The sequence below is a fragment of the Mus caroli genome, chromosome 8 (genome assembly GCF_900094665.2).
Source record: "Mus caroli chromosome 8, CAROLI_EIJ_v1.1, whole genome shotgun sequence".
In the NCBI taxonomy this organism is placed as follows: domain Eukaryota; kingdom Metazoa; phylum Chordata; class Mammalia; order Rodentia; family Muridae; genus Mus; species Mus caroli.
In genome coordinates this window covers 115837721-115851699 of record NC_034577.1, presented here as the reverse complement: position 1 = coordinate 115851699, position 13979 = coordinate 115837721, and the positions used below count along the sequence as shown (strand labels likewise).

Here is a 13979-nt window from a genome sequence, read left to right as displayed (position 1 = left end):
TGTGGACTTCCTTGTCTGAGCAGCTGTTCCCTGTTGCAGTGGCCAGACCCCAAGATGCTGCAGCTGCAAAAACTAAGGGACGTCAGGGCTGTGCTTAGTTGTCACTGAGCTCACTTAAAATGCTGACGAGCCTGTTGAAAAGCAGGACGAAGCTGGTCATATTTGCTCAGTAGTTTCAAACCTTGAGGCTCTAATCTCAACTCATTTTTAGAGATAATGTGTTTTTGTTGTTGTTTTTGTATTTTTAATTTAACTTAATTATTGGATGTTTTTAAGAAAAGTTACTACTACATTACCTAAATAAAGCCTTGTCTTATTAACAGTTAAAGTTAAAGATAGACAATATGAGTATATAAAGTTATACCTATTTTTAGAATTAATAAAATCTGTACTTAAAATTAGGAGTTGCAACACTAGACTCCAAATCCAACAGTACAATTATCATCTGTCCTTCTGTGTTGCTACAAAGTATCAATTATCATCTGTCCTTCCGTGTTGCTACAAAGTATTTTCTAAAAGGCTCAGTGGACCAGAGGAGCCCTAAGTGCTGCATGGATGCTCACAGGGATGGCTGTAGTGTGAAGGAATTAAGCCAGGGAGTGGGGACTGAATGGGGGCTGAATGTGTGCCTGTATTCAATTTCTTCTCCTTCTCCTTTGCTTTTTTTCTTATTTTAATTAGCACTTAAATTCACCATTCAACATTCACAAGCTTTTAAGCAGCTTTTTTTTTTTTTTTTTTTTTTTTTTTTTAAGGTTTAAAGTATTTTATGACTAAAAAGTGTTTGTGCCGTGGTAGCTGGAAGCTCCCAGGAACCATTTCCTGAGAGGCATCCACAGTCAGAGCTCTGTCTGCTTTAGTTTACCCTCAGCTGGCCCCATTTCCTTTCACCCACACTCCACTCTCGCTAGCTCAGCCTGATGTCGCTAACCCACTCTGAGCTTTCTCTAGCTGTCCTGTGTTTATTGATAAATAAACCTGACCTGTAGTAAGACTTGATGTGCACTAGGGTCTGGGCATGTGTGAGAAGACATGCTCTGAAGACACTAGGTCCCCCTGAGTGACAGATATTCAAGTGTAAAATATGATGGGATACTGAAGCCAGATCCCCTCCATCCCTCTGCCTGTTTGCTTGCTTGATTTTTGAGGCCAATTCTCACTGTGTAGTCCAGGTTGGCCATGGAAGCCTCTTGCCTCAGCCACCTTGGTGCCAGGATTGCAGGCTAGAGCACCATGCCCAGCTAAAATGTGCTAGACTTACAAATTAACATATATAGGTTATGTAACACTATCACTATAGGAACACTCAAGTGTTGTCTTCCTGTGGTTTCAGGCTGTCTGGTGTACTGAAGGGGAGGGAAGTGCCAGGGATGGCCACTGGCCCTCACTATGCTCTCAGACCCGCCAAACTTGCTGTTCCATTTTCTTCCCCTTTCTCTTTTATTTGTTTTCTTTAGTTCCCCCCCCCCCCATGAAGAAATCCTCCTGCCCCAGCTTCCCACGTGCTGGGGATACAGACAGAAGCCATCATGCTGGCTTTACTTATTTCCTTTTCTAGGTGGTTTGTTAGTTTTGCATTTTGCAACAGGGTTCCAAGTATTCCAGGCTGTCTTTGAACTTGTAATGTAACCAAGGTTGACCTTGATCCATCTCCCTGCACCTCCAAGTGCCTCGCCATGCCTGACTTCCATCTGAAAGGCTTCCTTACTCAGAAGCTACATTTTTCTTCTGAATCCCACCTTTGTCACATGGACCCCCTCCAGTCTCCCAGTTCCACGTGCCCTTCCAGTTAGTTCACGAGTTCACACTCCACACACCCACTCCCTACCCACACCATCACCAGCTCTGCTCCCGAGGTCCGGATCCCTCTGCCTGTGTGCTCTGTTCTAGCCACACGCAAGGATTCTCCTTTGCCAGGGACGTGTGGGGTTGTTTGGCTAATTTTGCTATTAATTCCAGTTGCACCCTGGAACAATGTGGTCCCTTCCTTACCTGTTCCTCCACCACCAAGCCCTGCATGCACGGAGGTGTCTGCCTCTCAGCCTGCCTGCCCTCTGCCTGGGTGCTGATCTGGGCCCTTTCCCACCCCCCACCTCCTGCACTGGCCTCCGCTGGACAGGAACTCTCTCCTCCGTTGGGGATCTGCCTGCACTCTGCTCACTCACTTTGCTCCTCTGTGTGTGTGATCCTTTGGCAAGAATCCTTCTCCTTCCGTGTTGGCTTTGCTTGCTCTTCCTAACGCACAGCAGGAGTGCTGCAGCTATGCATGGTCCACTAGCGTGAAACCTGACTCCCCAAGAACAGGCCCCAAGTTGGCGGAGTGGCTGCTGCCCACACAGCACACTGTAGTGGAGGAAGAGAGACCATGCCTCGCTACAAGGTTCTGGAGAGAGGCAGGAAAGGTCCTGGCATGAAAGACCTCTTTGGGGACGGGGACTAGGAGCATACAGTGTCACTCTTGGCCAGACTAGTTCCTGGGAAATGGCCGGGAAGTAGTTCTGGTTTTCTGAGCATGGAGTGGAAGTGTGGAAGGGAGAAGGGGCAGGGTGAGCAATGAGGTCAGAGAGAGGCCTCAGTTTCTGTGGGGCTCCACAGCGTGGCCTCGCTGCTGCAGCTCTCAGTGACTGAGCACGTGCAGACAGCACGGGTGCCTGACCCACTGATTCTTCCCTGGTCCCCATGTGTGATGTGCACACGTATGCCTGCATGCGCATACATGTGTCACATACTGTGGTGGGCTCTTATGCATCCTGGTGGCAGTGTGAGGTACAATATTGTGGGGCTGGGCGACAGCACAGGTGAGTGGGACACCCAGACATCTAGGCACAGAGAAGAATGTAGAAGACAGGGAGGCAGCTGTAGAAACCCGGTGAATAGAGCATAAAGGCGAGCCAGACGGATTCTTCAAGAGGAGGCATGGTGGTCATTTTGTGTGTGTGTGGTGTAATGTGTGTGTGTGTCACTGAGAACCAGGTGACCAACTTCAGCATCAGGTGAAGTTGGTCACATCCATAGAGTAACTGTTTTCCGCCTGTTTCTGACTCTGTTTATGGTCACCTACAGTAAACTGTTCATTGCAGAAGAGCTGTTTGTTTGGTACATTTGAGCCATACCAAATCTGAGCCCCAGCCTGGTGTCCACTGAGATGTTGTCTTAGCTTTGAGCCCAAGTGCAAGGAGCCCGGTGCTCCTGCGAGACCGAGGTGAGCAGTGTCCAGACCCTCTCCCGGCCAAACTATTGTTCTGTTCTCACGTCGCCTCTGGACTAAAATCTCTGCTGACACAGGCAGGCAGTTTTCCTTTTGGTCCTCTGGCCTTTCTCCTCCTCCTGCACCACGGCAGTTCCCTTCCACACCTGTGTGCCCTCAGCAGCACCTGCTCTTCCTTCCTGTTTGAGCATGGGGTTCATTATTCACAGGAAAGGCGTGGTTCTTCTTAGTTTCCTGTAGTATGTCTTGCTTACAATGTGTCTTCTGTCTGTGGATGACTACACAGATGTTTGTTTTAAATAACCAAAAGGAACACATGCTCTCAGGAACATGGGGTCATGTGTGGCTTTCACCTCTGTCAGAAGTGTCTCTGCTATTCTGGAGTTTCTCCTGTGCACACAGTGCCTGTAGTCACCTGCTAGGGACAGCGATTGCTCTAAGATGTCATCAGAACCTGCACTCCCCTGTGACCCTGTCACCTGGCCTTCTTCCTCCTTAGCAGATACACAATCTTCATGTGGGTACACAGTGATTACAGACAACAGGTTAAGAAGCCAGGAGGGACCCAAGCAGGTTTCTGCCACAGTTCACCAGAGTCTGGCCTGTCCTTGTTGCCTCTCTCTGCAGATCTTTTGGGTTGCCATCGTTTTGGGGTAGGTCCTGACCATAAAGCCCAGGTTAGCCTCAAACTCACTCTTCTCCTGCCTGTCCTCCCCAGTGCTCGGATCACAGGCCTGACCTTGTTGTGTCTCCAGTGGCCTCAGGAGAAGCCAGCAGGGCAGTTATTGGGGTTGAGTCTCTGTGACTTTTTTGCATAGTGTGCCAGCTTGCTGTCTCCGCCCCTGGACCACAGGTCGTCATCCTGTGTAAGCAGCTCTAAGAATTGAGTGCATAGTGTCTTCCCCTTCACTTGTCTGCGTTTTCCAGCACGGGTGTGGACGTGCTCTTGTCAGTAGTGTGGGTAGACATAGGCCTCGGGTCAAAGGCTGAGCAGTGTAGTCCCCTGTGACGGGCCCAGCCCAGGGTGGTTCTGTGCAGCTCTTCAAGTTGGACCAGGACCTTGTAGCAAAGCATCCAGAAAGGAGATGGCTGAGGCAGAGGCTCAGCTTAAGCTGGTATTCCTTTCACCCACCCAGAGGAGAGATCACACCTCTAGTGTGGCGGCAGGGCCTCTGTGGAGGGACTGCAGGTAGTAGTGGAAGAATGGGAGAGAGGGCTACCGAGTCAGATATCTTATCCCCATGACTCCTCAGCACATTCTGGAGTGCATTGCTGCCCTCCCTGTGGCTGAGGGGACTCTGCCTCATCAGGCTAAGCCATGGCAGCCCAGGTTCACCTGCTCCCACCTCCCCGATCCCTGAGCTCCCAGGTCCTCTGTGCGATGTGGTTGCTGCTGTGCCAGTCACAGAGAGGCTGAGGAGGCCGAGTGTGCAGTGAGATAGCTCGGCAGTGCTAGGTCCCTCCCCTCTTTCCTTCCAGGGCAGATAAGTCTTCCTGAGCACATTTCCTCAGTGAGCTTTTGTGGTGACAGGTTTCAGGTCTGAGACGCCAGTGTCACCTAGGGTCACAGTAGCGTAAAGATACAGAGCTGCCTCTTGAAGTATTAATTAGCTTTAAGCAGAAACTGACTCTTGTTTTGTTTTGTTTGTTTCTAGTTTTTGACGTGTTTCTGTTTTGGTCTGACTAGGAGGAGCCTGATCTGGTTAGTGCAATTTATGGCCGAGGGATAGCCTATGGAAAGAAGGGACTACATGTGAGTATGTACTGGTCACGCTTGCCACCGCGCCCACATGGCTTGCCGCACCCAAGCCTTTGTCTGAACTGCTTCTCGTTTAGTCGGCTCTGCCAGGGCACAGATGACAAAGCAGGGTGGTTCGTCACCCCAGGTGCCATGGCTAGAAGGTGGGGGACCAGGCTGCCCTGTGTCTTCTAAGTCAGTGATGGGCCGGCCACAGGAAAAGCCAGAGATCTGTGTTCTCAGAACACTCCCTGACCATGCTGAGATAAGGATATGTTGTCACAGTGGGACCCTCCAGCCTGGGGTCCTTTTACAATGCAGCAGGTGGGATGAAAGAACATTTTTTTTAATCTATCTGACTTTTATTATTATTTACTTATTTTGTTTTTTTTTTTTTTTTTTTTTTTTTTTTTTTTTTTTGAGATTTTCCACGTATCCATGGCTGTCCTGGAACTTACTCTGAAGACCAGGCTGGCCTCAAAATCACAGAGATCCACCTGCCTCTGCCTCCCAAGTGCTGGGATCCAAGGGGTGGGCCACCAGGCCTAGCTGAGACATTTATTTTTATTTGCTACATTTTAGGCATTTTGCAGATAGGGAAAAGTCTTTGTAGCCACGATTAAGTTGTTCCCTTTATTCCCCTGAGAAAGGCCGTGAAGCGGGTGGTGAGCCCCGTTCATTAGTACGTAAGAGCGCTGACCCAAGATCCTTCAGTGAGTTGGCGGTGCCCTTAAGATCAGCACGCGGAGAGTGCTGTACACAAACCCTCCTGTGATTCTCAACTAAAGACAGTCATATGAGATAGTACTCAGAGGGGAACTATAATTTTTGTGACATTTGCATTAAAAATATCAGTCTTTAACATTTTATTAAATATTTTAATTAAAATTTATTAAAGTATAAAAATTCTGCTAAGTCGGTACTGGCTTGGAGAAAATTGATATAACAGTTATAACCATACCCTTCTGAGACACAGGGGACCCAGATGAACTCAGCCTTGGTAACCATGGTATTGAGGGTTCAAGACTATTTCGGTCATATGTCACCTCAGATAACTGGTGCTTACTGTCCCCATCTATCTAAATTTTGTTGCTCAACATGTAACTTGTCTTTAGCGGAGGCTTAAGCGTGCATTTTAAAGCATAAAATCAGCCTATGCATGCTGAAGAGAACTTAGCTAGGCTGGTCAAATAGGTCCCGGGTTCATGGTTTTGGTCGGTCAACACTTGGCATTTTTCTGTCCCTCTTTGACAGAAAACTGGTGGGTGCCGTTTCCCAGGTTGGCACCCACGTGGTGCCTCCCTCCACCCCCAGCTGATCTAGGTTACATTCAGATACTATCTGCCCTCTGTGAGCTGGTGGTAAGCGTCCAGGTTCAGCTTGCCACCCTATGGGGTGGGGAGACTTGGGTGTGACCCCTGAGCAGACCTGGCAGCCGGGCACCGGTGCAGACCCCAAGTTGTGTTCATCTCCAAGCAGCCTCTCCTCTGGCGACTACACCGCCAGTGTCTCAGAAGATCTTGCCGCTGTCCGTGCAGCAGTGTCTCATACTAAGCTAATACCTTTTCAAGGACATTAAGAACGCTGAGCTTGCTTTGTTTGAACTGAGCCGAGTAATTGCCTTGGAACCTGACCGTCCAGAGGTATTTGAGCAGCGAGCTGAAGTGAGTGTGGTTTTTTCTCTCTCTCTCTCTCTTACTGAATTAGCTGAAACTTGGAAGCTGGTATTACATTATCACCATTGTAACTTGCAATGCTCCCTTACACTGAACTGGGTTCCCGAGGCCCTGCGAGCATGGTGGCGGTGACCAGGTGGCCTCGGAGTGAGAACGGTGCTGAGTGTGAAAGTGTGGTCCTGTTGTCTGCTTCTCCCGAGGACACTCATTAAAGAGATACCGTACACCGTATAAGCGACACAGTTTAACCAAAGTGGCTAATGGGTTGGAGAGCCAGAAATGCGTAGCTCTTGGAAGCGGCGGTCCGCTGGTCTGGAAGGGAGGAGGGAGAGTAAGCAAATGAACAGAGCGTGCTCATGTGCAGTTCCTGGGCGGAGGACTTGCCTCCGTAGGCACCTGGAGCCGGGAGGTTTGCTGTAGATCTCAAGGTGGAGACAGGCCTGGGGGAGTGCCCGTAGCATCTGCCAAGTGGACACCAGAAGCTGGGCAAGTATGCCAGGCCCGTGGGGGTGAGGCTTTCGGACGGCAGGAGCGGGAGAGTGACAGGACTCCCTTTGTGGCTTTAAATCCACGTTCTTACAGTACTTGTAGGCTGTCGGGTCACACGTGCTCGTGTGGTTGGTCCGAATGCAGCTGGCTTTTTGATACGGGTTGACTTCTTCTACCCTTTCTCCCCCAGGAAATATAGCAAGTACAGGAGCACAGTGCTCGGTTGCCCGAGACTCCGTCTAGAGGTCTCATCCTCTCATTGTAGCAGTTGAGATCTCGGTCTCTAAGAATTTTATGTTCTGCCGGGGACTTGGTTTTAATCTAATCTTTCTCAGTGCTTTAGTTCCTTTCCTGTCCATCTTGGGTCTTACCATTGGACTAGATGGCTGTAGTATTGTCCCCACAGCAAGGGGCTCTTGAATGGTGGTTGGGCTGGCCACTGTGTCTCACCAGCTCTGGATGGGCTTGCTGGTGTTTCTCTCAGGACTCTGGGGATGTCTGAAATGATTCTGATAAACTAGGAGCTCATCTAAGACTTGCAGGTTTTAAATATTTGCATATCTAAGAAAAAGCTAATTGCTCATCTGAGATTGGTGGTTAGAACAGTAGTTTTCTATTATCTAAATGATACATAGCAATATTTACCACAGTTACAGCCATCACTGCAGAAGATCGCTGTGATCTTCAGCGCTAAATTGCAGCCTGCCTTTGTCTGCCTTAGAGGTAATTTGAAGAACGCTTTGCTCTTGCAAATACAAATGCAAATAATACAAAAAAAATCTGTATTTATAAAAGTATATCAACCCATTACTTTTGATATTGACAGTTGTGCCAAGATATGATAGTTTTTACCTAGGAGGTCAATAAGCAGAGATGGGTGGTTGTCATTCCAAGTGGTAGCCCCACCCCTTCCTGGGATGAGATCAGGGCCATGTGTCCATCTCCTGCTTTGGAAGCAATTGCTAATGTTTGGGCTGGGCCCACCTGAGTCTGTGCTGGGCTCTTGCAGAGCAGGTGGCCAGTTAGTGACACAGGGTGAACATGCCCTTCCCTAGAGCATGCTGGACAGAGACCTACTGGAAGGATGGTAGCTTGGGGTCAGGTGCATGGACATGGGCCCACTGGGGGTTTCTTCTCTTGGTGACTTCCTTGTGGGTGCTGGGCTCCCATTGATGTTACCGTGCTGTCTGGACCACAGTGACTCAGTGGTGGCTCTAGGGGGCTTCTCAAACAGGCAGTCAATTTCCCTGAGATGCTGCTGAGTGTGGCCGAAGAGCTTGCTTGGGGCTGACAAGGCACCTGGGATCCTAGGACATGTCCTTTAGCTCTCACCTCCCACAGGGACTGTGACTGCCAGGGACGAGTCTGTCTGTCCTAGCGGTCGAATGTGCGTGTGCCAGTGTTTTACTTAAAAATTGGCCGTAGCATAAGCAAAGGGTTCTTATTTCAAGAATCTGGTACACCTAGGGGGAAGTCAGTAGCGAGGCGGCTGCTTGAGCCACATCCCCATCTCCCCTTGCGAAACAGAGCTAGTGGCTCTTCTGAGCATCTATCTACCTGTGCGTGCATGAGGCCGTGGCTCGCAGCCTGCTACAGCGAGCTTTGCGAGTGGTGTGCAGCTCGATGGAGTGGGAAAGTTAAAATGCGGACAGTGTAGGGCTGGTCCTGAGGACTTTTCCTGATTGCATGTTTTGGATTTCTAGATTCTGTCCCCTCTGGGACGAATTAATGAAGCCGTAAATGATCTCACTAAAGCTATTCAGCTTCAGCCCTCTGCACGGCTGTACCGACACCGGGGGACCTTGTACTTCATATCTGAGGTGATTGCCCTGTAAAGATTGGTCCACACCTCACTTCTCCCGTCATCTCAGCAGCCACTCCTTGCTAGGAGGGCTCAGGTTAATGTCAGTGTTACAAGGCAGCTGCGAGAGCACCGGCTTTGGCAGAAATTAAATGCAACAGAGAATAATAAGTGCCAGTCATGGTTTCACGACTGGGCTGTCAGCAGCAGCCACTTCTAGACTGGCACGGAAAGGTTACACTTTGGTTTGTAACTTGTACTTGGAAGTACAACTTGAATTCATCCGGTTCTCAGTCTGAACCTGTCAGGCCTGCAGACCCTTCTTTTTAGGTGGCCTGAATCTAGCAAGAGTCTGTTTCTATGACAGTGGCTCCTGGACCATCGGTGTACTTTAACAGTGCACGTATAGACCAGAGCCTCAGCTTAACGCACAGTGTGGCTGCACTACCGCCTGTTCATTTCAGAAGTGTCTAGTGTGGAAAAGGTGGTCTGGTTGGTCCTGGAAAGGCTGAGATTGAAGGCCTAACATTAGGACTCTATGAACACCACTTAGCGGTTAGCAGGGCGAGAAGTACTAGTTTGGCTGGACCCCTTCGCCGTGGCATTTCCTTCAAGGCCAGGAAGGGCCCAGGACCCACTGTCCATCCACAGCAGAGAACATTCCAGATTCTAACAAAGACAATCTTATCTCTCCTCCTCCTTTCCATAGGACTACGCGACAGCCCACGAGGACTTTCAGCAGTCCTTGGAGCTGAACAGAAACCAGCCCACAGCCATGCTGTACAAAGGCCTAACTTTCTTTCACAGAGGACTTCTGAAGGTGAAGCCGCGCTGCCTGCGCCTGCGCTGCTGTGCCCGCTTCGCTTGTGGGGAGGGGGACTTAGAGGAATTGATCCGATGCATCTCAAAATGATGTCACTGGTTTCTTAGCACTGTGTGTGTGTGTGTTGCTTCTTCCTGGGCACTCCATTCCACATGCTTGTGTCTCTGTGGGGATCCCTGCTGTGCCACAGGCTGTGCCAGTAGCCAGGGATCACAGACTTGCTACCTCCCCTGCCTGAGCCCCAGTGCCAACAAGGCCACGGGTACTCCTGGTGCCCTAGTACAAGGTAATCCAAGCCACAGGATGGAAGGTAGGCCGGCCTGAGAGTTACGCATAGCCAGTTGCTTGTTGGAGACCACACTATATGATTAAAGCCATCCTGGGCAGAGATAGTGGCCTTGAGCCCAGTGTTGAAGGCTAACTAAATTCACAGCCCAGGATGGGGAGTGTCTTAAGCAAGAAGAATGAGTGTCTCACCACACAGGTAGTTCTGCTTTGCACACTGTCCTGTGCACGCATGTCCTGTCTGTCTGCTAGCTGCTCGTCTTTGCATCTGGCCATGCGCAGCTCTGAAACACTTGGGGTTCATTATCAGTTCCTTTCCTACACAGTGTGAGGTAGTGACAGCACCTGTGACAGCCACCTGTGACAGCCGTCACAGGCCATCCAGAGAAGCCTGAAAGAGCCCGTGCCTTTACTCTGAGCCCTAACCACCTGCTAGACACGTAGCTGAGCTCTTTTGGCTCCTTGCCTATCCATAAAGTAGACCCAACCTTCTGCCTCTTCCCAAAGTCCCCCCTCCCCCACTCCCAGAGTCTGGTAGCATCCCATGAGAAAAGTATTACAATAATTTTATCAGGAAAAATTTAATCTATGTTTTATGCATGCTTTTTAAGAACTCGCGTCAAAGTGAAAACCAAAAGACAAAGAATTTGCCAGTTCTTTATATATTCTTCACATCATGTCCAAGTGCCCAGGATGTCTGAGAGAAAGGCTTCCCCGTGAGCATGGGGCTGCTTGCCAGGGTCCAGGACTCACACTGGGCTGCGCCTCCCACTTGGCAGCTCCCGTTCGTTCTGTATCTTTCCTCGCAGCCTCTGGAAGTGAAAAGGTTTGGCCACCATGATGCACAGAGGCAGCCTCAGGGCCCATGGAAAAGATCGTCCTGTCCATAGTATGAGTGCTTCTCAGAGGACAGCATATACCAGCAAATGCACTGTCCGTGAGACGGAGCTGGGCACAGTCACGGGGCAGGCTTCCGAAACAGGCTCAAAGAGTGAGACTTGGTTTGCTTTATCCAGATCTCCACTGCTTTGACTGAGCATTCGAAGTCCCTCAATAAGTGGGCCTTCCCAGGTCACTGGGTCCCTCCTGTCATGCTGAGTCAACCAACACACATGGGACAGTGAGCCAAGTGACGAGAGCACTTTGTGGTGGTTTATCTGTCCAAGCCGGTCACAGGGTTGTACCTAATCCCTCTTGTCCCACTAGCATCCTCGTGAGGTGTAGATGCAGGTTATGTGAATTATGTACCAAAAGAATGACCCCTGGTATCTGCAGACACACAGCATTAGACTCAGCAGTGGGCTTGAACTCATATTATACTGTAAAGTGGATCTGTTCAGGCCAATGACAGTCTAGAAATTAATTAAGTAAGTGACTTTTTAATTTTACAAGAACCTTTCATGGGAAGATAGTAACATCTTATAACCTTTTATTTATTTTTATAATTTGTCAAAGAAAGGATTTGACTGCAGCTTGAGCCAGTCTTCACTTTGAAACTCTCCTGCCTCAGCTTTCTCGTATGCTGATTTCCCATGAGCGCACCATACCTGGCCAGGCATGTCACACAACTGTACAGTGTGGTGGATCGACCCTTGGCACATGGCAGCAAGAACTTTTCATTCATTTAGTCCATGCCTTAAGTACATTTTAAGCTCTTCACCTTGAGCTGTTGGGAGCAGCCCAGTGATGGCCGCCCGGTGAGCGGTGAGGATGGTGATGGTGGAGTGGAAGTGATGGCATTGACCAAGCCAGTGGTTCTGAAGCAGTGTACATACCTAGAGGTTGCCTCGCGTGAGCTCGGCTCTGGTTCCCAATGGCTTAAAATCTTGATTCTGCTATGTCCCTCTTTGGCAGAGTGAGGTAGAGAGCTGAGCAGAGCTTAGGCAGGAACCTGAAACCAAAGACTCTTAAGAGCTGAAGAGAATCAGACTCTGAAGAACTGTGGCGTCCACGCATGCTGTAAGTGGAGTGGGCAGCAGATGCCTGCTGGGCATCTCCCCTGGATGTCCACAGACACTGCAGGCTTAACACGCCCCAGCCCCCTCCCTGCTGCCCTCCTGCCCTTCCTACAGTGGCCACTACACTTGCCTTCCTCGCCTACTGCCACCAGATCCTGTCTGCCTTCAGAAATGTCTCTGAATCTGACCCGTCTTTCTCTCCTCAGGGACGCTCACCTTGACCTTTCATCATCTCTTGCCCAGATGCCCACTGACCCAGCCTCCCTGCTCAGCGCTCCCCCCCCCCCCCCCCCCCCCCCCCCCCCCCCCCGCTGCTGCACTGCCATAGTTACCACCCTTTCCCCAGGGCCCTGGGATGCCTGGGCAGGAGGCAACTAGGTTCTTTGTCTTTCTCCACTCACACCCTTGTGCGCTGTTGTTCTGATTTCCCAGCACTCCTTTGTCTGAGTTGTGCACAGTACAGCACTGTGCTGTCTCCTTACACTGCTGCTCAGTCCTTAGACTAGGGAGCTCTCCTTCTTATTCCCAGAGCCTCACTCCTATCTCTGCTTTAGCTTATAACATTTATGCTAATAACCCATTACCTAATCAGCTTCCTATTCTGACTAGACTGAGTGTTCTTAGAGGACAGAGATAATGATTTGCTCACCTTGTACCCACCCCTCAATACCTCACACTGGCTCTGGTATACAGTAGGCACTCAATAGGTGTTTGTTGACTTGAAGTATTATAAAAGTTCTAAAAGATTCAGACTAGGCCACCTGAGTAACTACATTCGGTGTTATAAGAGCCCTTCAGCTGTCCTTTCCCACCATTGCTTCAGAGGAGTCTGAAACCAACCCCTCTGGCCATGCCGCCCCTCTGTCTACATGGAGCCTGGATGCAGAGGCAAAAGCCTTGCAAGTCATCAAATTCTTATTGAGTGCCTACCATGTGCAAGGCATGTGGTGGCGGCGGCCATTCTCTCCCACCAACACCTAGTTGGACAGAAGTGGTGTTGTCTCAAGTCAGGTCTTTTTCTTCAAGTTGCAGTAGCTGCTTAACACCATTTGTCCTGTGCTTGGGAAAGTGTGATGTGTTTATACTTTTTATTACAGTAGCAGTAATGTCTTGCAAAAGTGCAGATGCAGTGGGTCCACGTGTGCAGGTGCAGTCAGGTGTAGTGGGTCCACGTGTGCAGGTGCAGTGGGTCCATGTGTGCAGGTACAGTGGATTCACATGTTCAGGTGCAGTGGGTCCACATGTGCAGGTGCAGTAAGATGCAGTGGGTCCATGTGTGCAGGTGCAGTGGTTCCAGTCAGGTGCAGTGGGTCCACGTGTGCAGGTGCAGTGACTAACCATGAACAGAGTGGTACCCTTCAGAGGCACCTCTCACATGAGGATTTGGGTGGGTGCAATGTGTCCTAGATTCCTCTCAGAGCCCACAGCACAGGGCCTCAGCCACGTATCACTGCTGCACTGAGCCCACTGAGCCCACTGCTTTAGCCTCGTGTGGGCTGTTTTCTTGCACTGTTAGATCCAAGGAATCCCTACCAACCCAGAAACCCTTTTTTTTTTTTTTTTTGACTCAGTTTAAGTACAGCAGGCTAATTTTGAATAAGCTCATAGAGCTGTTGAGTTTCCTTGGTCCATTAGACTATTATGGATGGAAGAAATGGTGTTGTTATGAAGATGACATCATTAGCCCTCAGGTCCTGCTGAACTGTCTTACAGACGTACATTTGTTTACTGTTAGGGTCAGAGCCTCCCCACAGGTCACTGCCTGCCTCCTTCTCAGTCTTATCTAAGATGATTCTTGCAGAGACAGGCGTAGCATATGTGTAACCCTGTAGGAATGCAGGTGGCGTTATGTGAACGGGCTCATCTTCTGCGTACTTTCCACAGGAAGCCATTGAGGCCTTCAAAGAAGCTCTGAAACAGAAAGTTGACTTTATCGATGCATATAAAAGTCTGGGACAGGCCTACAGGTGAGTGACAGTGGGCTGAGACAGGGGAGTGCCT

At 49.7% G+C, this 13979-nt stretch overlaps 1 protein-coding gene across 8 annotated transcripts in view; it reads left to right on the top strand.

The window, feature by feature from the left end:
• The window catches only part of Ttc13 (tetratricopeptide repeat domain 13), a 48788-nt gene that overhangs the window by 16700 nt on the left and 18109 nt on the right, over positions 1-13979 (top strand). For 2 of the 8 annotated variants that reach the window (XM_021170259.2, XM_021170258.2), the window contains exons 5-9: positions 4896-4961; positions 6518-6610; positions 8815-8931; positions 9622-9732; positions 13863-13945. In XM_021170259.2, coding sequence (XP_021025918.1) covers positions 4896-4961; positions 6518-6610; positions 8815-8931; positions 9622-9732; positions 13863-13945 — 470 coding nt within the window. The remainder of the gene's footprint in view (positions 1-4895; positions 4962-6517; positions 6611-8814; positions 8932-9621; positions 9733-13862; positions 13946-13979) is intronic. The other 6 variants (XM_021170260.2, XM_021170262.2, XM_021170264.2 and 3 more) reach the window with 4 other exon arrangements.